Source organism: Hyalella azteca, unplaced genomic scaffold (assembly GCF_000764305.2).
Source record: "Hyalella azteca isolate HAZT.00-mixed unplaced genomic scaffold, Hazt_2.0.2 contig12474, whole genome shotgun sequence".
In the NCBI taxonomy this organism is placed as follows: domain Eukaryota; kingdom Metazoa; phylum Arthropoda; class Malacostraca; order Amphipoda; family Hyalellidae; genus Hyalella; species Hyalella azteca.
In genome coordinates this window covers 58,111-84,191 of record NW_025942432.1, presented here as the reverse complement: position 1 = coordinate 84,191, position 26,081 = coordinate 58,111, and the positions used below count along the sequence as shown (strand labels likewise).

General features: G+C 38.6%; 1 protein-coding gene across 1 annotated transcript in view; it reads left to right on the top strand.

Moving 5' to 3' along the window:
• The window catches only part of LOC108665110 (MLX-interacting protein), a 33,543-nt gene extending 20,737 nt beyond the window's left edge, over positions 1-12,806 (top strand). Inside the window, exons 7-13 of the mRNA XM_018151833.2 lie at positions 9,093-9,414; positions 9,723-10,282; positions 10,439-10,476; positions 10,670-10,820; positions 11,203-11,330; positions 11,781-12,037; positions 12,178-12,806. Of these exons, the coding sequence (XP_018007322.1) occupies positions 9,093-9,414; positions 9,723-10,282; positions 10,439-10,476; positions 10,670-10,820; positions 11,203-11,330; positions 11,781-12,037; positions 12,178-12,353 (1,632 nt within the window). The 3' untranslated portion in view covers positions 12,354-12,806. The remainder of the gene's footprint in view (positions 1-9,092; positions 9,415-9,722; positions 10,283-10,438; positions 10,477-10,669; positions 10,821-11,202; positions 11,331-11,780; positions 12,038-12,177) is intronic.
• Positions 12,807-26,081: the final 13,275 nt, after the last annotated feature.

Genomic DNA, 26,081 nt, shown 5'->3' with positions numbered 1-26,081 from the left:
AGGCCTGATTGTGTTTATGAGAGAAGATTTTAAATTATCAAAGATGATAATTAAAGGCTCGAAAATATTCCTCCAGTTTTAAAAATTCTGCGAGGAAATGAAGGCAAAAGTTGATTAGTGAAATGAAACGAGTTGCCAGATATAGCTGACCAACGTTGATCTGTTGGTAATACGACGAAGCGAAGAGCAGGCGTCTGGTCCATGGGCTGTTCTCGGCCCACTAAATAAGAATTATATAGTACTTTCATACCGAAGTGTACTTAGATATTCTCAGCTCAGCTAAGAAAAAAATAAGGTTAGTTCCATACCGAAACGCCTTTTGGTATTCTTCGCTCCGCAAAAAACTGGTGGTTGCGTACTATCGTGCCTTTAGGTATACTCAGCTTAGCTAGAAAAAAAGGTTAGCTTCATACTGACGTGCCTTTTGATATACTCAGTTTAGCTAGGAAAAAATTGGTCGTTTCGTACTGACGTGCCTTTTGGTATACTCAGCTTTGCTAGAAAAAAAGGTTAGCTTCATACTGACGTGCCTTTAGGTATACTCAGCTTAGCTAGGAAAAAATTGGTCGTTTCGTACTGACGTGCCTTTTGGTATACTCAGCTTTGCTAGAAAAAAAGGTTAGCTTCATACTGACGTGCCTTTAGGTATACTCAGCTTAGCTAGGAAAAAATTGGTCGTTTCGTACTGACGTGCCTTTTGGTATACTCAGCTTTGCTAGAAAAAAAACCGGTCCGTTTCATACTGAGGTGCCTTTTCGTATACTCTGCTTAGCTAAAAAAATAACTGGTCGTTTCGTACTGACGTGCCTTTTGGTATACTCAGCTTAGCTAGAAAAAAACTGGTAGTTTCGTACTGACGTGCCTTTTGGTATATTTAACTTAGCTAGAAAAAAATTGGTTGTTTCATACTGACGTTGCTTTTTGTATTCTCAGCTTAGCTAGGAAAAAAACGGCTCGTTTCATACTGACGTGATTTTTGGTATACTCAATTTAGCTGAAAAAAACGGGTCGTTTCATACGGAAGTGCCCTAAGATATTCATCCAAATACTACTAACTGGTCATAGGTTCATTATGCTTTATCGATCTTTGTATCGATATTCGGCCAAGAAATGGTTTTATTTCTGTATCCAGTTTAGAGATTATTGTCTGTAAATGATATTATTTTTGCTTGCGTGACTAGACGTTGTGTTGGAGTTCCTGAAGGAGACTTCGTCCATGACATTTACCGTCCAGAGCTTCCTGCAACTCTCGCTCCCTTGCCGTTTTTATGAGCACTCGCTTGGTACCTACGATGTATTCTATGATATATCATTGGTTCGTGATCTGTCGGACATCTTCTTATCTTCTTGATAAATAATACCAGTCTCTTGTTTTATCTTCACCATGTGTATAATTTTCCTACCCTATTATCGTCTTAATCTTCGCTTAGGCTTCAAAAATTTCACTTCTGTACACCATGCATGCGGTGTGCATGAATAATTGTACTTCAGTACACCATGCATGCGGTGTGCCTGAGGAGAATATTACCGAACTTCTGATTTATTCACTTCGACTGAGACAAGAATTTTAAATTGAAGGTTCGTGCAAATCTTGCCTCGTAATGTGGATACTAAAGCAGATATGGTAATGAGTGATTGCAAATCACAAAATTGCAATCAGTTATGTTAACGAACTCATTTTATTTCACTCTGTTCGCTGTCATCAATCACGTAAAATTGAGAAGCGTTCGCTAGTGAGGCTAGCTACGCTTGTCACCTCTACTATTGCTGGCATGTGGACGTCATGGATGCTTGCTCGGCAGCTTCGAGCGTCGATGTCTCGTCGTGCAGCTCCAGCCCTGTGTATAGACAGACGGTGCTCCGGTTATTACCGGTTGTGACAAACATTTACCTTGAGTTATTCTCGACCTAACTAAGGAATAGTTGGAGATATAGCTTTGTTTCTGTAACGCGGGCTTGTGCTGTGACTAAATTTACACGAGCTTGATTTGAACGAACATCTTTCAGCAGCTTATTAGTAGGATGCCTGCTGCAATCTTATGTTGTAAAATGAATCCACTGATTGTCAGAATTATCCAGATCCCCTTGTGCCTATAGAGGACTGCTGTAGCTTGCTTACTCTAACAAGGATATTCATAGCCAATAGTTTTTTTTCCTTTATTTACAGCTCTCAGCTCGCTTACCTTGGCTGCTAAACTACTCAATACTTGCATTGGTGGCATCAAGGTTCGAAATTAACCGATCGCAGACGTGCTGTGAACTGACCAACATGGCAACGCATTGCTTGTAGAGTGCCATGTTTTCAACTCCCATCACCTGCACGAACAAATAATAATTTAGTGTATAGTTTACCGTATTGTTTTTTCTATTACACCAGGATATTTTGTTGAAGGCGCTAGCTAGTCAAGCATTAAGTATCCTTCACTGATTCATCGCCTACGATTGGTCGTAGAGAATTTGAAGATTGCAGCTAGACTGCTAGAACTGCTCTGCCTGCTTCTGGTTATCGTGAAGTCGTTCGTTAATTACTTTACTACCCGAATTAAAGCTCAAATCGCGATATAATGTCAGAATATGAAGCATAGCTTACTTTCTCCTAGCAATAGATGTACAGAGCTTTCTATTTTGAACGATTTATGTTAACGATTTAACGAGCCCCGATCCAATTAAGCGTTATGTATGGCGCCCTCTCTTCCGAACGTTAGATGGAGCTCTCTCTCCAAACTTTATGTATAACGTTGTAAGGGATAGAAATAATTGTTATTTAATTATCGGAGTTAAACAACGTTATTGCAAACTTTCTCTCAAACGTTAGATGGAGCTCTCTCTTCGAATATTATGTATCCCTCTCCCTCTCTTTGAAGGTTAGATGTACATAATGGTTCCGGACTGTAATCAGCATTCACATATGTTCTGAAAATTTACTTACAATCTCGTATGTCTTATGTTGCTTTGACATTCGAATTTGATTGAAATCTAATCGATATCTTTGTTTTCGCTTATGTTCTTAGATGCAGTGATTGCCGATGTCAGTTCAAAGTCTCTTTATGACGATGACCTTGTCTACATTATTCTCTTGCATAAAAATTACAAATGGCTATTCTGTTGATTGGGCCGTTTGCGCAACTGCTCCACTTGTTTTCACCTAAATGTGTGCACCAGAATTGAAGTTTGACCGTTGAAACGTTTGTTCTGATTTTATTTCTACGAGTCAATTTCAAGTTCAACTTAAATTTATGCAGTTACCATGCTTGAATTTGAGCGTGAATTATTTTTTCGTGAAATATTCTCTTGTAGAAGTAACCTTCATGCAAGTTCTGGTATCAGTTTGCCGTGACAGCAGTTGCTCGACTCTCGCTCCTTGAGCTATCAATATGGCCCCTCGTAAATGTGCTGCCTAATTTTCTCGTATCTTTCGTGGCAATAAAGCATTCCCTTAAAATAGTGTTCAATCGACGCTTGAAATAGAGCATGAAAGCTTGATCTAGCTGTAATTTCAAGATATAGTATTTTATTCAGTAGTTACTAAAGTAATTGGTAATTCTAAATGATGGACCCATGCATTGATCAATTTTTTGTGAAGTAATGCTTTTTCGATTGCTGTTATAATTACCTTAATTTTCATTCATTTGTGCCGCCTGTTTAAAATCGGTAATGGCTTGTAGGTAACAGAAGAGTTTGGGACTCTTCTGTTACCTAAGGGGTGCTTGTCGTTAAATTTGATTCGTTTTTGCAAGTATCTCTCCAACTGACATAATCCGACTTTAATTCATTTAATAATTGAACTACTCCGAGTAAACAAGTATTTGAATTATAGATTGAAATGCTGAGATAAAAGGAACATTCAACTTAACTTGACTTAAATGTAGTTTAGGGACGTTTAGTTACAAATTGCTGATACTGTGATGCTAATTAATGATGTAAGAAACAATTGCGTTACAAACTCCATCAAAGATTAAAGTTACAAGAGCAATTGTTCTCATGCAATTTTTCCGTGTCATGCTGATGACAGGCTTAATTTGCTGACACACTCATTATTTCTGCCTGATGATAACTGAATGACTGAGGTTAGTCAACTTTGAAATCGTGCTTAGTTCCAAGTGTTGAATTAGTTCATATAGCGGATTTCGCTGCATTTGCAGGCTCAAAACCATGGTTTTCATGGTTAAATGCTACGGGTTGCTGAAAAATTAATTAGATGCGATTACGTTCATTTTATACACTTTCTATCTATTTTATTTTTTGGTGGACAAAATTAGATTATTCCTAGGTGGGCAAAACATGCTTGTGTGTTAAAGAATTTTTTGGCCGAAGCCCAGCGCGGAGCCTGTCTTATCTAATCTGTACTGCTAGACTGTATCTAATCTGTAGCTAGTCTAGAGTGCTACTCTGGCCTCATTTTCCTCACTCCTACTGCACGCTCAACTCTCTTAACTTTTCATGTTCATCAGTTGCAACTTGATTAGATAGAAGATATTTTATTCATATACACACGGTCATAGAATTGGACACAGAAGGAGGAATGAAATCCGTATGAATTCGCACTCAGCGCACGCCTCTCTGATCGTCCAATGCTCCACATAATCCAACTTATGAGTTGAGATGAACAGCAATCACTTCAATATAAGAGCCATTAAACGTACGGTCACTGCTGTATAGAGTGGCGTGAGCTTCCCATGTATCTGTTACAGTCACTCCTGGTGGCTAGAGCGGCCGGGGGCAGGGGGAGTCCTGGCTCGGAGGGGTAGGGGGCAACTTGCTAGGGGAAGTTTTTTTCTTGCAGGGTAAGGGGATTGTGCGGTAGGGAAGGTTCTCACTTGGAGGGTAAGGGGATTGTGCGGTAGGGAAGGTTCTCACTTGGAGGGTAAGGGGATTGTGCGGTAGGGAAGGTTCTCACTTGGAGGGTAAGGGGATTGTGCGGTAGGGAAGGTTCTCACTTGGAGGGTAAGGGGATTGTGCGGTAGGGAAGGTTCTCACTTGGAGGGTAAGGGGATTGTGCGGTAGGGAAGGTTCTCACTTGGGTAGGGTAAGGGGATTGTGCAGTAGGGAAGGTTCTAGAAGGGAAGAAAACGAAGTAGAATAGCAGGTTTCTACTTTAGGTTCTCGTTCTATGCCAAGAGTATTTAATTGTTGTTGTTTCTTGCCTTGAATTTACAGTTTGCCTCACTTTCTAGATAGCTCATATATAAGTTCAAGAGATTAAGCTAAGGCTTCTCGATGAAGTATGAAGAGTATCAATGAAACACCTGTACCATCGGCAATCGAATTTTTAAGCAGAGAGTGCTGAAATTTATTGGATTAAATTGGCTACGTTTGTCAAAGAACGATTAAATAACGAGTTCAAGGCCTACTGGACTGGAACCCATGTAACTGCATTTTCTTTGTATCATAGTTTGGCTGATTACATCCAAGCTTAATTTTTTATTGAAATATGACCGCATTTTTTTACCTTTCCCTGACCTCCCGAAAATTATCTTTTATCGGTCCCAACAGCTGAAAATTTATAAACTTTTTCGTAGGGAATTCTGCTTCAGATCCTGATATCGACCTACATCGACTGGCACTTGTCGCTCTGAATTCATATTAGGCATTTAAAAACAGATGAATTTTCCTGATATTGTCTTTGTCACGTTTAGATTTTAATGTTTGCTTCAAATTCTTATTAGTTCACGTCATTGAGCTTCAAGCATGCCTGTATTGAGCAGCATAAGCAGTACCAGTTCAGTCTAGTTCAAACCAACGCCCCTACAGCCCTCCAACCAGCACACTCGTCCTTGTAAATTCAACAAGCTTAGCATTATTTGTCTCTTAGTTGGGCTGAAATTTAACTTTGCTTGGCGTCGTCATTGTATTTGAAATTAACTAAATATAAATAGAAATTAAACACAAATACAACTTGTTCATATTTTTTGCATCGATATTGAATAAAATGTAAGAACAAATAAATTATAAGAATAGGCGCGAACACGAAATGAACAAGTATTTAGCAGGATTTAATGTGTTGTAATTCTGAATTCCTTATGCTTAGTCTAATAAATTAAATCGCTTCTGGATGAAGACATGAAGTGACCTCCAGGTTGAACGAGGAGTCCGTGCACATGTAAAAGAAAAATAAAGTTAATCAAGGCTACTTTCTAAGAGCTAAACCTGCCTTGGCTCAGTCTTGGCTGGTTGGAGGGTGCTGGTATAGGTGATGTTAGTGACGGTGATGTGGTGGCAGCAGCTGCAGCTGATGCGTTGGTTGGTTGGCTGGCTGGCTGGCTAGCAGGCCAAGACCTCTTGGCTGAACAGCCCGACACTCTTGGCTGGGACGAGACGGCGCCAGCAAGCACTCCACACAATCACTTTACCTCTCATGATTCGTCGCGATCACTGACTTCACTTGTGAATTTTGCCACCTCAAAGCGAGCCGCACCTTGCTTGCTGTTGAACATTAGTTCATCATTAACATAAGACACGAACAAAATATAGCCGGTCACTGCAGCAGCCTCCGCTCTTTCACCATCGTTGATTCTGAAAAAGTTGGCTTAGGAAGACAGGGCACTTGGTTGCCTGCTTTGTTGTTAAATAATAAAGTAAAAGGCTCGGTACTGTTCAGGGTTTCTTTTGCATTATTATTATTAGCATTTTGGCTGATATCATCATCCCATTATAAGTCATATGCGATGTATTTTGGTTCATAACAACGTCGTCTACCATTTTTTAAGCTTGGAATGTTTTTTGAAGCAGTATGCGTTTACTGCTGGGACTTCTAGGACTCACTGCTAGGAGGTCTATACTCGACCCTCGTCTGATCGATAAAATTCGTTTCAGTCAAGTCCACTTGTATTTATAGGAGTCTCTACCGGCGAGAGTTGGAGACATGCGTTGACGCCTCGTAGGCGGGGCAAAAGAAGCGAATGTGGCGCGCTATTGGCTACGCGGCAGCGTGGTGAGCACGTGATATGCGCAAGCTACCGCAGCGCAGCGGCGTGATCTTGCGCAGTGTTGGACTCAAGGCAAAACTTGTTTGAATGCTAGAGGTTAACATGTCGCGCGACTCCCATGAACATCTTTTTGCGCTTTGGATGTACCTTCTCAGTCAGATAGTTTTGCCCATCATTTGTCTGGAATGTTAGTCAAGGAATCAATAATGAAATCAATTCTATTCAGAGTACAATCGAAATCCGATTATAATTTGATTTTTTGGAGTTATGAATTAAACAAAATATTCGTACGTTTTTTTAATTATTATATTATTGTTCTTTTATTGAAAAACGCGAAGTATGAAGTATGTGAAGCCTCGAGTTGCTGTAATAGGTTAAATGCAAGTTGAATTTAGAGTTCAGGTGACATACTGCCTGCTTTATATAGTACTTCCCTTCATGTTTATACGCGAATGCTGGCCAATTTTACAAATGGCACCTGAAGCCACTTCGTGGTAGCTTTGTGTCACTTCTGTCTTTTTTGATACACATCTTCTCTTGACTTGATTTTTGCTGTATCTTAGTGCCCAATTGAAGTATGTTTCGCTCGCTGTTTTGTCTTCTTTTTGAATTCATTAGCCATGTAATCTTTGACTCAGTTCGAGTGAAACCAGTACTTGGGATTAAAAGGTCGCTTCGTTGCTTAGTTCTAATGGGCTACGTGGGCCTACTGCTGATAAAAGAGAGCTATATAACCCTATGGCAGTGGCTTCCAAGCCTTTTCACCTCTCTTTACTTATTAAATATCACTTGATACGAATTCACATCTCTTTGCACAAATATTGTCAATAAGCATGTTTCTAAAAAGTTGCATTTTGTTCCGAGAAAATATTTTCTCGCCTAAATTACACACGATAATTTAAAAACCATTCTAATTGCTAGTTTACACATTCTAGGATCCACATCTACTAGGCGCTGATGTCCATTCATTATCCACTGAATTCTTTTCGTTCATGCATGGCTATCCTGATGTCCATTCATTATCCACGAAATTCGTTTATGGCTATCATACGTGCGCCATTCGGACGATCAGAACTTGGTTGTTTTGGATTTCCCAAGTGGCGATATCTGCCTGTAATAACAGCCTCTCTTTTCTGTAAGTTCAGTGATAAGCACTAAGCTCAACTCGTCTCACTTCATTCTAGATGCTCCGAAAACGTCTCATGGTTGATTTTAGGATTCATTTTGCCACCATTTGACGTGTAAGTTCATAGCCTCAATCTCGTTGTTAGGATTTGTTTTCTAAATTTAGCCTCATTCACGTTGTTAGGATTTGTTTTCTAAATTTAGCCTCATTCACGTTGTTAGGATTTGTTTTCTAAAATTAGCCTCATTCACGTTGTTAGGATTTATTTTCTAAATTTAGCCTCATTCACGTTGTTAGGATTTGTTTTCTAAATTTAGCCTCATTCACGTTGTTAGGATTTGTTTTCTAAATTTAGCCTCATTCACGATGTTAGGATTTGTTTTCTAAATTTATATTTTTTAGCTTAGAATATCGAGAAACTTTAGAAGTGAATGTCCCGTTATAATGCCGTCGTGACTCAGGAATTGTGTACATCAAGTGAACACCCTGCTTTATTCTGCAATTTGCAATGCAAAAATTATCAATGGTTTTGTCGATGTTTGCAATTCAAAGTAGTTTTATTTTTGCTTAAGCAGTCTATATCACCCATGCCCAGTTCATCGATAAGACAACATATTACGTGTCAAGAAAAACTTTTGTTTTGCTTCCTCGTACATTAGTGTATTTCCGTTTACATGCGATCACCATTGATAATTATTTCAAAGCTGCAATCGTTGATCTAATTTTTTTAAATTCCAATGCCATGCCATACGCTTATGCTTTGATACGGAAATTAAAGCAGAGCAATTGTTCCATTTTCTCTTCGTCTCGTAAAAGATCGTTCATAATATGTACGTTTATGCAGTTGTTCTATTCTCCCATGTACTTGTCTGCAAGGGCATGAACGTAAAATTCAAGAACTATATTCCCTACAGAAATGAGGTCAACGTTAAAAGATTGTATTAGTGTTTGGTCAGCTGTTTTTATAGTGTGCACTGTACGAGTTCTCTCAATACCATAAAATAAGTGCAAGTATGAGACGAATATTCTCTGTTCTGCAGTACCCGAAGCGGCGGTCATCATACGGTGGCGTGACTCACGGTAACAACAGGAAGTCTTCATCAAGTCAGTCCTCACCTCCTCGTCTCCAGCCTGCACCCAACCAGCCTGCACTCAACCAGCCACCTCACACTTCCCTGCACCACAGCTCGCGTGCTCATCTTGTGCCTGATGTGCGCACAGTTACCGTATCTCAAGCTGCTTCAAATCTCCAGTCTCATACCGAGTGGAGTGCTCTCTCCAATGATACTCTTTCGAGAAATCCTCGCCTTATTGCTCCTGCGTCGCTTCCTCAACAAATTTTTACTGCCTTTGTTACGAAGGGTAAGTTGTCTAATGTTATCGTATTACAAATATTATAATTCATGTACAACTTACCTCCATTAAGCAATGTTTTATCCGTGATGAAATACTTGAGCTGCGTGAATTGCAGCCCAAACTGGAATCATATTGACAGTAAATATACTAATGACACCATTCAACTTCTGCGCTGTGAAGATACCTATTTTATAATTTATCTTTATATGGTTAGTTTTCATTTCTATTGGAATTTTTTTGTTTAAATATGCTAAAAGTAATTTGTATACTCATGCAATATACTGTCATAATAACACAAAATTGCTGCGTTTCAGGAGAGCCTGGCGAACAACCCTCGAGCGCCACTCAGCGGCAAGATGGCCACAATAGCAGCGGTCACTTGGTTTTCTCGAATGGCTCAGGAAACAGTTCAACGTCCTCGCCCGTCAAGCTTTCATTTGTTATTCCCAATATTTCTCCTCCTGCATTGATTCCCCTGACAACTGTGACACCTTTCACTACTACCGAAGGTCTAACATCGAAGCCCCTTCAGTCGGGGTCAGGCAGTATCTCCATTGCTCAACTGCACCAAGCGTCATTTTCCGCTCCCCCAAACACGCTCCATAAACTACCTTTTCTGTCGGCATCTTCAAGTAATGCCTCGGGGAGCTCTACACCACTCAACAGCTTGGCTCACTTGCCTGGAGGTGGCACAGCGTTCTTTGCCACCCCCATAGCATTCAGCGCTTCAGCTTCCGGCGTTACTGTGGCACCCGCGACCAGCACCTCTGCCCCTTGTCCCACGGGTGCTCGCTCTACTGTCCCCGTCACGCTACCCAGCGTTACGCTCTCTGCCGTCACACCTTCGTCGCTCAAGTCTATACCTCAGAGTCAGGTAAAACTGAATTGTGTTCCCGGCATATTGTAGTGCTGTTTCAAGTTTGCATGTAGGTGTTCAACCGCGAAGTTTTGATATTGTAGCGCTGTTTCAAGTTTGCATGAAGGTGTTCAACCTGTCTCTTATACACATCTAGATGTGTATAAGAGACAGNCATCTCCTATTCCCTCGCCACCAAACAAAGCTTTCAGGCAAGTGTTCTTACTCTTTCATGGCAAATTTTCTCCCAATAACTTTCCAAGTTTGGAAAAAGTTGGATCGTACAAACCTCGAGATATTTGATAACTTATGTTCAGCTAAATCCTAAAAATAAGGTGCTTTCATAACAACCTCTAATAGAATTGTGTGCAAATTTTGTTTGACCCTCACGTTTATTTTTTCCAGACCTAAGAATGACCAGGAGCGAGTGCAGTATCGCGAGCATCGGCGCGTGTGTCACATCAACGCCGAGAAGAAGAGGCGCTGTAGCATCAAGAGCAACTTTGAAACACTTCATTCCCTTATTCCATCCATCACCAGCTCTTCCAATAGCAAGGTTGGGTTCTTCTCTTTTTTAGGAAATTCACATTTCTGTCATAACTCTTCTAATCATTAGCATATTATACATTGTATTATATGCATGGCAAAGGGATAGATGTACTTCATTGATATGGTTTCGACTTTATAGAGATTAATGTTTGCATTCGTGCCTAAGAAATGAAAAAAGGGTCGTTATAACTTTATAACTAGTGTATATAGTTGGTGTATCGCAGCCCTCAAACGGCAGGCTTGCGGGTGTGCACTGCAGTGCCTAAGTGAATCATTTAACAAGCATCTTCGCTATTCTTGAAGAACATTGTTGCATTTTCCTAAATTACTGTTATTATTAATTTATGACTGAATTGACGTCTTTTTAATATGAATTTCTTGTTTTGTAGATCAGCAAAGCTGCACTTCTTCATAAAGGAGCTGACTATATAAAGCAACTCAAAAGCGATCGCGAACAACTTGCTCAGAAAATAGACTTAGCGAAACAAGAGCTCGAGAGCCTTTCAGCCCAAATAAGGTAAGTTCTCTATGTGGCAGTCAGTTTTTTTTTTTATCTCAGAAGATAGCTTTAAGAAATTATTATTTTTTTCACGCTAATTCTTGTCTCAAGCCTTATATTTTGTGCTGAATTAGTGCACGCGCGACTTGGGAATCATCTCTTTTTTTTTCAAACGTCAAAACTCAGTTCCTGCGATTTCTTGGCTAACGGAAAAAAATATAACTCAGTACTCACTGCAGTGAGTGACAGTAAGCGCATTTTCTCGTCGACGAAAACTTGAGGTCACGGACGGACATGACTAGCACAATAGTGCATTTTTTCCATTAATGAGAAAATGCGCTAAAGAGAGATTATAATAGAACTGGGGGATGCGAACGGTAAGACTCCAAAAGTGCCACTCTGATTTTACCGTATTAATCCTACTATTTTACTACAGTAGACAAGTAAATCTTTGTTGTCTGTGCGCAGCACTGCCCAGTCGCAGCTGCCCGCCACGGGCGCCCCTATGAGCCACTCCCGCCACAACCAGCTTGGCCAGATGTACAAGGACTACGTTAGGGACCGAACCCTCAACCAGAACTGGAAGTTCTATATCTTTTCTCTGCTCGGAGATACGCTACTTCAGAGTTTTAATGCTAACGTCTCCACGGCTTCAGTTGAGGATCTCAGTCGCTCCTCCCTCGCTTGGCTTGACCAGCATTGCTCATTGAACCTCCTCAGGCCAGGTAGGTGCCGACATAGCAAAATTTTCTTATAGACGAAGCAGCATAATTTTTTACGAATGTTATTTGTGACGTTCCATAAAAATATGTACAATTATCGAACAGAACACAATAACCTATCTGAGATGGTTGTCTCATTGCAGTTGTGTCCAGCAAGATGTTGCAGTTGAGCCAACAAACGAGTGTGCTGAGCAGTCCTCAGATGCTACCTGAGGAGATCTACCACATCGTTACCAAACAGGAAGACAGGAACAACAGCAACAACAGTGGCGGCAGCAGCAGCAACAGTAGCCGCAGCAGTAGCCTCGTACGAATGTAGGAGCTGTGAAGCAAGATTAAGTCGGAAGCAGTTCACAGTTGACCTCTCCATAACTTGCAACACTAATACGTGGCAGCTTTAGGCAGTTGCTTATCGATTGGCATGCTCTTTTAGGAGTTACTTTTGTTTCTCGTTATTGTCTTATTCATAGGTCGGTATTTGAAGCGTTTTTATTGACAGTGTTTTATTAAGAGTACGTAACATGCTCTCTTCCAGCTGGTATGGGGGACATAAAAGTAGATATTTTCTATCATGAACATGTCCCACTGCAGCCACTGTGTTCGTATTGGCATCAGACTTGGGTTCATTGATCGCCTGCTTGTGAGGTAGCAAATTGAACGAGTTTATTATCTCTGTACATTACGTCGTGCCATTAATATCACCGAGGATTAATTGAGATTTAAGGTAATAATAATAATAATGATATAATTGAATGTTTTCCGATTATCTTTAAAATATTGTATGTTCTAAAATTCACAAAAATCTAGTACCAAAATAAATATTCTGAAAGTGATTTTTTCAATTGAATAAATAATATTCAGCTCATGCCCGTTATGATGCATCAATAAGCTTTAGGAATTTGTTTTGGAAAGTACAAAAATGTTCTATAGATTTAAGCTGTAAATAGGAAAGGTCGCGCGTAGGATTCTAGGATTCGAGCGATGTTGTCGAATTTCAAGCACAGGGCACGAAGAAGCTGATGTTGCGGCATTACTTACTGATGTTACTTGCTGAGGTAAAGTGGAGTGAGAATTATATTCTTCAAAGTTGCTGTTAAAAGTTGAAAGCTGGTTCAATATTGTAGTTTTCATTTATCGGTGGTATTAACAGATTTCGTAGCATGGCCTATAAATGTACCTTCTGTGCAAAAACAGTTCTTTCAAAAAAAAATCAATGGTGATATCCATTCTCTGAAGGAAAGGTTCGCTTTTGTGTTGTCTCAAAGTTGTAAAATTTTAGGGTCTATAACGGAAAAAAATATGCTAGGAATTTTTTTTCCGTTGGAGAAGCAAAATTCGTTGACAATAAGAGTGTGTTTGGCAGCCGCAGTATTCTCGCGTGTGTTTCATCAAGTTAGCTCAAAAGTACCATGTTCATGACTTTGCTTGCACCCTAAGAACTAATACGTCAATTCAGTAAACGTTATCAATGGCCTGGTATTGCGAATAGCTGTCTGGAGGCACAACATACTCCTATCCATGGATAGAAATGAGCTGTTAATAATTCCTTATAACCAGGTACAGTTGCTCTGTTATCGTAATTAAGACGTACGAATAATTGTGCAATAAGAATTCTAATATTTGATTTCGTATTGTCAGTAATGTCAGGCTTTTAATAAACAGGCATATTAAGCATGTTATTATTAAAATATATGGATAAATTAGATCAGGCTCTGTAAAAAGTACAAAGTCTGAGTCAAATATGTATAAATAACTATATTTATTACACGTTTATCGTTGAAAGACAGTTTTCTTACTCGTGTGTTTCATTTTCTTTGCGGAGCTACCAGACGGAATTTTCAGCTTAATTGTTCTCAACAGTGAAACACTCGATTCGTTTTGCGCCAGCCCATTCCTCAGCTCGAGCCAATAACATCAAAACAGCCTCTGGTATTCATCATTCCTTAGATAAAACTTAATAAATGTCAACAACTCAGCTGTATAGGTACACTAGTATTCATACCTTAAATTATAACTTCAGCATCACACGATTAGCTATTATACTGTTACGCTATAATCGTGGTACTTTACTCACCACTTTAGCATCACACGTTCATTCAAAATGGAATAGTGAAGTGGGGTGGACGGGACCTTGCGCTGCAGCACCTCCACCGTCCTCATTTAGTTTGTCTTGAAGTGGCACTCCATTTATGAGGTAATCTTGCATTAACATGACGGAAATTTTGACAGGATAAATTATGAAATTAGCTTTACACCGTCAAGAGTGACCCAGAGGCAGACTTCGTACTCGTGAGCTATAACCTCATCACTTGACTTCTTCATCAAAGCGCTCGTCAGAAGTCTTGTGGGATTTCGCATTCCTAGAGCATCATTCCTCAGCGCCCCCCGCAGAGCACGCAGCGTCTGACGGCGGGTCCCAGTTGTGGGAAAGCTATAATGTAGGTAGGATTCCTCACATTTCCCTCTCTGTCTCTCTCGCGAGGGTGGCCGGCGCCTCGTGTTAGCGACCTCTTGCACGAGGGTCTTCGTTGCTGATGTTGTTCACCTGTTCCTCCTAGTCACTTCGTCTCTTTGAGATGCTAGCGCTGCTTGTTTCTTGTCAGTTTCAGCGGGCTTGACAAGCGAGACCTTCCATCGCATTGATGATGTTCATCTTGACTTTCGGTGCAAGATAGCTAAAAACATGTGGGCACTCAACTAACTGTTCATTAGAACTAGAACCAACATTGCCCTTGGAGTTGCACTTCGTAGAGCTTATTTGTGGCCGACGTAGCGTCGTTATTCATGAGATGTCATCAGGCCATACCATTGGTAAGAGTACCACAGGCAAACCCGTGTTTTAGATTTTGCTGCATTCCTGCAGCTGCAACCACGACAAATTACATGAACTTGATGCCACACGTTCGGTTGTGTATAAAACATCGCTTCCCTCTTCCAGCAACGACATACAATGATTACATTAATTGAAGCAAAAAAAAATATCCATATGAAGTGGCCATTTTTTTCTCAATAACTCAGGAATAAGAAGATTAATGGTAGAATCGCAGCCTCTCTTAACTGAATATCGTTATCACAAATATATGAATGTACTCTTTGGTTCTTATCTTATTTTAGATCCATGGGCATTGGGCAATGCATCTTACTGACCCGAAAATCTTCGAGAAGTGCTAAAACTCATCACAGTGACGTGGCAATCTTTAACGCACGCTATCACAAATTTAAAATTCTCACATCCGGAGAACGAGCTGTAAATTTTTAATTGGAATATCGCAAAACTAGTTGTGGACCACAGAGAGAAAGATGCTCAATCTGTCGATCTCCACTGCCAGCTTATGACTAATTCATGGGTCCATTTCTGGTGGGTCAATTCTATGCTACTTTGACAAAAATTTTGAGATTTTGACGCTACGATTGGGAGTAATGTCCCATACTTGTTCACCTTGTTACCCAACTCAACATGAAACAATAGGCATACACAGAAAACTTTGCACGAGAAAATCAGACAAGCACCAAAAGATTTAATCTGGCTAAATTACGCGCTAACATAAATTATTCAAACAAACCAAAACAACTAAAACTATAAAATTATAAACATAGACACAAGGAATTAACGTCAAAAAGGTTCAAAAATATGCTCGAGTGTCTTGGATAAATGTTCTCTATCGACATCCGTGTTCTACTTCAAGAAAGATACAGTGACATCCTTCAAGATCCCCAGTAAACACATGCAGTTCGTTTTAGAGCACAGCTAAAGGCCAGGCTGAATCCCCAATCTCGACGCCTAGCAACGAACTGAGCTTCCCAAGACTCGATACCATGGCTCCCACCCCTCAACTCAGGGCGATGAGCCGGCGAGTTGACCACGTGTGTTTTATACTGCTGGGCCTGGCTGCCGTACAGTAGGAACTGCGCAAGAAATATAATTTCAGAAATGCGATTCCAATTCACATTGAATAGCTTCTTAGAATATGACAGTTTATTTATATCACATTTGGAAATTATCCTTGCGCTTGCACTTACCTCAGTAGAATGCAACTCACAGTTCTTTCTTTCATACATATTGCACTTAGTGAATCTTCTTTTTCTACCTTTCATACATATTGCACTTAGTGAAAAAAATACGAGTGGGTTTCCAAGAATGTAATTAAAGGTAAGAACTCTAACAATCCCAAGACCCAAAGCCAAACGCTTACAATAAATCTTCGTACAGTTTGCAACAAAATGCAGGATGATTCACGAAAACTTCCTGATTTGAAAGCTCAATAATAAATAAACTAGGGACGATATGATTACGATATAAATTTAATTGAAAAAGACACTACCTAAATTTTTGTATCACTTAGTTTTAAAAATGACGGCCCCCATTGTCAATGCATTAAGTTGGTCAATTTTTGAAGTTCCGTTCAACTCGCTGAAGCATATTGACGGGTATGTTGGCGATGGCTTGGCGTATGATGTTCTTCAAAAGTGTGAAGGCAAGAGCCTTCACACTTTTGAATGCAGGCGGTATGGTCCTTGGACCCTACCTCTTGCATTCACACTTACAATTGCCCTAAATGTGTTCACCCACGTAACAATCGGTTTCCGATCAGGAACCAGACCTGAAGGACGGATGCGGAACCGAGTACAGAATTTTCGTTGAGTAGCGATTATGGACCGACCAAAAGTACGCCTCTACAGCAAATGCACGCTGCTCACTTCTCCAATGCATAGTGGTTACTGACTAGTCGGGACAAAACTTCATGACCTGGCCTTTCATATGAAATACTCCCCGCTCTTTTCCTACATCTGGCTGGTTGGCGCGATATACAAAACAGGGGGTGACTCACCCTGTAGAATGAGCTTGCACTCCACACAAGAAGAGTTTACATACATCTGAAGAGTCCGCTAATCAGAGCCATTATTCTTAGAGACAATTTTTTGGAGAAAAATGTAATTTATTAGAATCTTCCAAAAACTAGTTTCAACCATTCAAATTACGTCACGAAACAACCCTCAACTTTCGTCACAAAAAAATTTACATTCAACTGCTTTGGCGCAACTGAGATTCGAAACGATACAGAGTAAAGAATAGTAAAGTTACAACGCACATTAGTTTATATAATTGAAAGGTAAGGAAATATGCTGCAGCTCCTATTTCAACTTCCATTTAAAATCGAGTCATAAAATAATTTGAATGAATATTTTTCAGTTTTAAATAACAATCCAATTGCGTTGACACGAACATCCTGAGCACCACATAAAGAATATAAATTATTTGACATGAACATCCTGAGCACCACTTAAAGAATATAAATAATTTAACATGAACATCCTGAGCACCACTTGAAGAATGTAAATGATTTGACATGAACCCCTGAGCACCACTTAAAGAATATAAATAACTTGATACAAACATCCTGAGCAACACTTAAAGAATATAAATGATTTGACACTAACATCCTGAGCAACACTTAAACAATATAAATGACTTGACACTAACATCCTGAGCAACACTTAAACAATATAAATGACTTGACACTATGCACAGCTAAAGGCCAGGCTGAATCCCCAATCTCGACGCCTAGCAACGAACTGAGCTTCCCAAGACTCGATACCATGGCTCCCACCCCTCAACTCTGTGCTTCTGCAACCTAGCTACAGCGGTTCAAAACACCATCTTAATTCAACGCAGCAAGTTATGACATTCATGTTCTTAAACACGACTTCTATCAGCAAGAAACAACACTTAGTTGAAGAAATTGAAGCTGATCAAACATTTCTGCCGAAATCTAGAACTAATATACGCATGAAAACTATTGAAAGGAGAAAACTAGACCATATTACGGGCAAGACACTCAAGATATAGATATATATTGCTACAATTAGCATAGAGCGTTGGCATTCAGAACGAATGTAAGTTGTCAGTCAACCTTGATTTATTTACCTAAAGATGAACAGCTCAAACTGCAGAGAATTATTTAGTCAGTCCAAATCAGTTATTTTGAGTGGGGCGGCGGTTGGGTCAGCCTGAGTCGGTTATGTTGAGTGTGGCGGCGGTTGGGTCAGCCTGAGTCGGTTATGTTGAGTGTGACGGTGGTTGGGTCTGACGCCTAGCAACGAACTGAGCTTCCCAAGACTCGATACCATGGCTCCCACCCCTCAACTCGGTACTTCTGCAACTGAGCTACAGCGGTTCAAAACACCATCGTAATTCAACTCTGCAAGTTATGACATTCATGTTCTTAAACACGACTTTGACCATTCGCAATGAATGTAAGCTGTCCGTCAACATTGATTTATTTACCTAAAGATGAGCAGCTCAACCTGCAGAGAATTATTTTAGTTCTCAGGCAGTTATGTTGAGTGTGGCGGCGGTTGGGTCAGCCTGAGTCGGTTATGTTGAGTGTGGCGGCGGTTGGGTCAGCCTGAGTCGGTTATGTTGAGTGTGGCGGCGGTTGGGTCAGCCTGAGTCGGTTATGTCTGTCTCTTATACACATCTAGATGTGTATAAGAGACAGACATACTCCTATCCATGGATAGAAATGAGCTGTTAATAATTCCTTATAACCAGGTACAGTTGCTCTGTTATCGTAATTAAGACGTACGAATAATTGTGCAATAAGAATTCTAATATTTGATTTCGTATTGTCAGTAATGTCAGGCTTTTAATAAACAGGCATATTAAGCATGTTATTATTAAAATATATGGATAAATTAGATCAGGCTCTGTAAAAAGTACAAAGTCTGAGTCAAATATGTATAAATAACTATATTTATTACACGTTTATCGTTGAAAGACAGTTTTCTTACTCATGTGTTTCATTTTCTTTGCGGAGCTACCAGACGGAATTTTCAGCTTAATTGTTCTCAACAGTGAAACACTCGATTCGTTNTACATACATCTGAAGAGTCCGCTAATCAGAGCCATTATTCTTAGAGACAATTTTTTGGAGAAAAATGTAATTTATTAGAATCTTCCAAAAACTAGTTTCAACCATTCAAATTACGTCACGAAACAACCCTCAACTTTCGTCACAAAAAAATTTACATTCAACTGCTTTGGCGCAACTGAGATTCGAAACGATACAGAGTAAAGAATAGTAAAGTTACAACGCACATTAGTTTATATAATTGAAAGGTAAGGAAATATGCTGCAGCTCCTATTTCAACTTCCATTTAAAATCGAGTCATAAAATAATTTGAATGAATATTTTTCAGTTTTAAATAACAATCCAATTGCGTTGACACGAACATCCTGAGCACCACATAAAGAATATAAATTATTTGACATGAACATCCTGAGCACCACTTAAAGAATATAAATAATTTAACATGAACATCCTGAGCACCACTTGAAGAATGTAAATGATTTGACATGAACCCCTGAGCACCACTTAAAGAATATAAATAACTTGATACAAACATCCTGAGCAACACTTAAAGAATATAAATGATTTGACACTAACATCCTGAGCAACACTTAAACAATATAAATGACTTGACACTAACATCCTGAGCAACACTTAAACAATATAAATGACTTGACACTAACATCCTGAGCAACACTTAAACAATATATATGACTTGACACAACATCCATAAGATCCCACCTGTGCGTCAGCGTAGCTGTGCAGGGAGTGCAGGAAGTAATCTGTTCTCAGGAGATGAAACCTCGCAACCTCCTTCAGCAGCACACACTGCACCTCCTGGAGCTGCTTCAGAGTTCTCTCCTTCTCCACAATCACATCTGTTGACCTCTTACCCTGAAAAACATGTTTTATTAGATTAACCGCGACCATACATCGATATTCATTTTCTTGGGCACTCTATTCCCAACAAAAAATTAGATTAATAGAGTATGCTAGTAATACATGAGCAAATCATCCCAAATTTGCCGGAATCGTAACATTTAAAAGACGAGTCTGAAGTTAAGTGTGCTCTAATTAACGAACTCTATTGTATCTGATTAGCATTACTTATAAATAGAGCACTATTGAGGATTGTCCACATTTCAACAGCAGGATTGACATAATTCGAGAATGTCAAGCAGTGTTCACTAACTTTAACAAAATATGAGGTCAACTCCAATTCAGTTATTGAAAATTTCCATTTTGTTCTATGACATGAAATGTACAACTTAAAATATAAGGTTCTAGCTTTCCCTTTCAAGGATAACTTTGATTCGGTTCATGTCTTTGATAGACTAATATTTTACTTTGATAGCAAGCTCTTTCATTGCTTAGTCTCAAGTTAATACAATCTCTACTACAACAAATCCAATTTGTGTATTTTCTGGCTGAAAACCGTTACCCTTTTTGTGGGCAACATACCATATATGGGCACTTAAAATTTCTGAAAAAATAGACTCACCGTGTCTCTGGGTTTGTGGCTATGTTGTCATGCCTATGCGAGTTATTATATGACCATCTTTCCATACATAGCTTTGCCAATACAAAGCAGAATAGTGTAAAATTGAGTATTTTGGTAAGAATTTTGATCTTGACAACAAAATTGATGCTCTTTATGCATTTTTTTCAAATGACGGATGTGGCAATATCTATTAAATCTATAAAAGTTAAATACATTCACTTTTCATCTTCATTTCCTTCACTTTTCATTCATCAAATGTAAATACCTTTTTCATTGGCATAGTGATGATAGCTGACATTTTTTTGTATTTATTCCTTCCATGTTAAAAAATTGAAGAAAATTGATCCAATTGAATATTTCTTAGAATAGTTCATACTTTCTTGTACTAGCTTAAAAAATATGGATTTATGTACATTTATATGTTTACCTGTTAAATGGTAAAGGTTGTATTTTCTTACTAGTTTTAGTACCTTGAGCCGAAGTTTCTCTATTCTGTCCTGAATTTTATTCAGCTCTGCCACTAGCCCGTCCCGTTGAACTCTGAGGGGATCAACAGCGGAATAAACAGCAAGGTAGTCTTGGGCGATGGCGCTTACATCCTGTTCCAGCCTCTCACAAGAAGCCTGTGTGCTCACCTCCATCTGAAATATCAAACTTGATATCATGGTAATTTACACCCATGTTCTAATCTGGCAAACATTGACACCTCTTCACATGGCACTTGCCTACATCCCCACATACTCCTATGGCAGACAATGGACATTCCTCCACGACACTTGCCCACACATGGTTTGGCTGATGATTGACAGTTCCTAAAATAATATTATATGATAGTTCTGCCATCTTTGATTATGTCAATTTGGCCAGTCATCGATAAAATAATTAATTCACTGGCATCCTAGCCCATCTCAACCAGAATTTTAACAGCTAATTGCAGCTTTCAACCCTCAACTCACTGCTTCAATCTTAATGCTCTTATCCACTTGGCTACTCCGAGGTTAAGTGTATACATACGGTCTACACTTGCACACACACATTCTTGTGCTGGTAATACTTCACAATCTTATGCACAATAACATGAATTTGGGGATTAAAAGCAGTGATGTGCATCAATTATCTTAGTTTCATTGAGAAAATATAATATTCATAACATATATAACATTTAAGAATTATTCACATTGAGAAAATATAATATTCATAATGTATATAACATTTAACACATCCCCCGCATATCTGGATTGCACAACTATTCCCTTTTTATGGAAGTTTGAGCTGCAGTTAGAATTATTTCAGTTTTTATTATTTGTTCAAGGAGATATGTTTTTTGTGACTAAAATTTTGGTTCATTGATTTGTTTTATTTAATAAACACCCTTTTGTGTGAACACAAATAATATAAAAGAGATAGAAATACTGTGTAAACCATTGCGTTTGGTACACTGGTGTCCCAATAAGCAGGCAGCATTGGAATATCATTGTTGGTACACATATGGCCCAATACGTGGGGAATGTATTAAGAATTATTTACAGTGCTTACATGTTTATGCACATGCAATACATGTATATACATACAATCTCAGTACATAGGTCTGAGAGTTCAAAATCAAACATTGAATTGTTTGGATCTTTTAGAGAACTTAGAATGGTTGATTTATGCTGACAACAATGAAGTCTCTAGGAACTGTCACATTATACAGTCACACCAAGTTACCTCAGGTACCAGATGTTCCAAGGCATGTAAAGCGTTGTGGTATTCCAAAGAGGTCTCTTGACTGTCAGTCTGCTGCAACTTGTTCAATAATTTCTCATCATGTTTTTGCACAGCAAAAGCTTTCTCAGTATATTGCCTCACTGCCAACACCGTGTCTCTACAGCCTTGTTCGCACCTGCATTAAAAAAGTCAATACAATACGTAAAAATAAAGTAGGTATGTCTAACACAAATCTCCTCGCACCAACATGATTAATTTAAAAATACTTGAAATTTTAATTATGTATGGGAATTGGTACTTTATTCAGTAACCAAAGCAAAAAATTCTGATAAGTGCCTTTGGGCACCTAGTTTGAATATAAGGCTGTGTAGGGATCTTGGCTGAATATTCAGGTCTACTGTGGGAAACAGAGGGAGAATAAGGACAATAGTAACTAATGTGTGGGACGTAGAATAAGTTACACCTGCATTAAAAAAGTCAATACAATACGTAAAAATAAAGCACATCTAACACAAGTCTCCTTACACCAACATGATTAATTTAAAAATGCTTGAAATTTGAATTATTATAGGAATTGCTACTTTATTCAGTAAGCAGAGCAAAAAAATTCTGATAAGCGCCTTTGGGCACCTAGTTTGAATATTGACTCTCCAGTGAATGGTATATGCAAGGATGATTAGGATGTATAAATATTTTACCTAAAAATACTTTAAGATAAAATGGATAGTTTATGTCAAAGAGAAAACATACCTTTCAATAGCTTCTTTGGCCTTAATTCAAACTTTATATATATATGCCATAAAGAAGTGACCAACCAAAAGAAGCCTATAGTATCTTTTCATAATTTGTTAAATTATATTAAGGATTTTAGTTTTATTGCTTTCAATAAAATAGTAACTCCTACACCTTCAAAGTTTGGCTGAAAAACCGCCATCGAAGTTCACAGAATGTAAACAAATCCAAAGCCTCTGATTGGTCAGTTGGCCAGATGGTTTTGATAGTACGCTTTTAGCTAAGTCTTATGTACGAATGTTTTGATAATGCCAAAATTAGAGTGTACTTACGTAACACGTAACTTTTTTGTCGGATGTACAAAAAGTTACGAAGTTTTGATAATACGGCCCCAGGAATATTAAGCAGCTGGAAAGCAGAGCATTTCAGTTTCAACTGTTCCAATTGTGTTTAACTACATGAAATCAATGAAGTAACTCCAGATGATGCTTTCCATCCTACATATAATGTATAAATTTTATATATGCATTTTCAAAAAACATGTCTTGACACATGATACAGAGGATGATTTTCAAACATTTTACAAATGCAGGGCTCAACTGGAATGTTGAGCAACAATTTTACTAAGTGATATCAGAAGGCCTGCAATGAAAAACAAGAACATCACCCGTTTTAGTAGAGAACACAATGTACATAAAGTAGCATGAGGGGGCAATAATGTATGTAAGGTAAGTATAAGGGGACAATAAGGTAGTACAAGGGGACAATAATGTAACTACATAAGGTAGTATAAGGGGACAATAATGTAACTACATAGGGTAGTATAAGGGGACAATAATGTACATATGGTAGCATAAGAGGACAATAATGTACATAAGGTAGCATAAGGGGACAATAATGTACATAAGGTAGCATAAGGGGACAATAATGTACATAAGGTAGCATAAGGGGACAATAATGTACATAAGTAGCATAAGGGGACAATAATGTACATAACGTAGTATACACAAAACTATGGTAAACAGAACTCACTTGAGTAGATCACTCCACAGCTTAGCAGTTTGCTGCTCCTGGCTATGAGGGACAAAACCAATTGCTGACTTGGGCATTGGCCCCAAAGTGGCGCTGGGGCCTTTGGTGGACCAAATGGAAAATGAATCCCTCAGTGATTTCATTTCTTTATACAAATCTAAAAAAGTAAGAACATGAAAATCCAAAAATTATATTTATAGATTTTTCATTAGAATTTCTGATTTCAGCAAACATTTAATGGCCTCCCATAAAAATCTTAAAATGTATACAATGACATTCTAACTCAAGTACACTGCTCCTTCAAGTTTATTGCATCATAGTGAGATAACCAGACTTCAAAATACCTATGCTTACCCTCCAACCTCCACCCTAGTACACACTTCCTCCTATTTCCACATGCATACACCATGTCCATGAAATAAAGGCTGCATCTAGGTGTCATTATTCTCTACAGCTTTGACATTATGCAACAGTTAAAATAATAATAAGATATTAATGCCATTTCATAATAATTTGTGTTTAGTTGAAACTTTATTTATAGTTTGATCTCATTCCAAGGTTACAGTCCTATTTATGAACAATTTGTCTCAATTTGAATGCAAGGAGCAAGATATAGGTCAAAGTGGTTGTTCTTGTTCATAGGGGGAAAACTCTGGTATTGTTTATGGTAAAATCAAAGCGGTGCCCCACTGCAGGTTGCAAAGCATAAAAGTAGCCAGGCAAGCCAACTGAGCGGCCACGCCGTCATAGGAGAATCGGTGTTGTGACCAAGCTGGTGAAGGTGCTCGGTGTCATGTTGTGCAAGGCATAACTGCCAAGGGAAGCCTAACAAACATGACAAACAAAAAGATGTGTAACCAGCATAAGATAAGATTCCAAAGATACCCATGAACATCTATATGCACTTGAGCAAAGATTTCAAAAAATACCATAGCAGATGAGTTTGAAAACACAACACACTCCAAAGAATCTTCAATAATATTTGTGTTAATCACCTCTCAGTGAGCCAGGACTACTCAACAGTCTGATGCTCCAACATCATTCTATCCTTGGCCATTTTACAGATCTTGAGTCCCAGGATTGACTCTATTAAAGGTTGAGTCTATACCAGCCCCATCGATGGTGGTGCCATACCATCAATGTGGCACCATGCCAAGGATTCACAAAGATCTTGTGAGGCCGTTCATTAACAATAACTGTGGCAGAGTAAGTTAGAGAAAAGCAACCTGCTATCAGTGTCTGGGTGTCAGTCCCAAACTCAGTGATGTACCAGTTAGAGAACTAAGTTAGGCAGTTCTTTTATTCTGGTAGAACTTAGAAGCAGTTATTTTAGCAGAGAGCAGCCAGTTGGTATTGATATTATACTTTGCTATTGAAAATAACTCTGCTTAATTTCTGTACTTTGGTCTGTGCCTGATTTTTATAATGTAGGAAGGTATTGAATCTTTCCAAATGTTGTCATTTCACTCCTATAATATATAGGTAATTCATTATTGCCAGATTGAGAACCTTGTGTGCTATTGAAACCAACCAAAAACTGATAAATAAATCAACTTCAAGAGTGCCCCCAGAGGGAGACAGATCAAGTAAAGAACTTTTATTTTAAATTTATTCAGACTACCATATTATAGTGACAAAATATCCCTATGAAGTTTTCTTTTCCAACAATGATGTGCTAAAAATGGTCAAAATATTGCGCAAATAAATAGACATAATTATGAAAATCCTAAAATCAACTTTGATATGGCAATATCTAGTGGTCCCTTCTTTTATTCATGTCGTTATGATAGGTCCTGATTGACTAGCATCAATGCCAATAGTCACCGCCTCACTAAAGCCGCCATGCTACAGGGAAAAGAAAACATTTCTTAAAATGGACCCAATATGAACATTTTGTTATCATAGAAAAACACTAGAACATTTATTAATACTGCTTAAAGATAGCATAATTAATTTCAAACAATCTGTAAATAGTTTTGAGATTCCAAATCAACATGACAAAAATTCTGCAAATGAAATGAATTTTTTCCTTCTCCTGTCTGAACCACAGTGAAAATAGGTTCATATTGCTTGTTCTCCAAATTTTAGACATTTTAATATAGTCATTAATTTATTCTAAATATACCTGGCGACCTAAATGCATACAAATTTGGGATAAATGGAAAGGTTTGTGTAGGATGTTTGCTTCATGAGGCAGGACTTGAAGGATAATTTTTGTTCC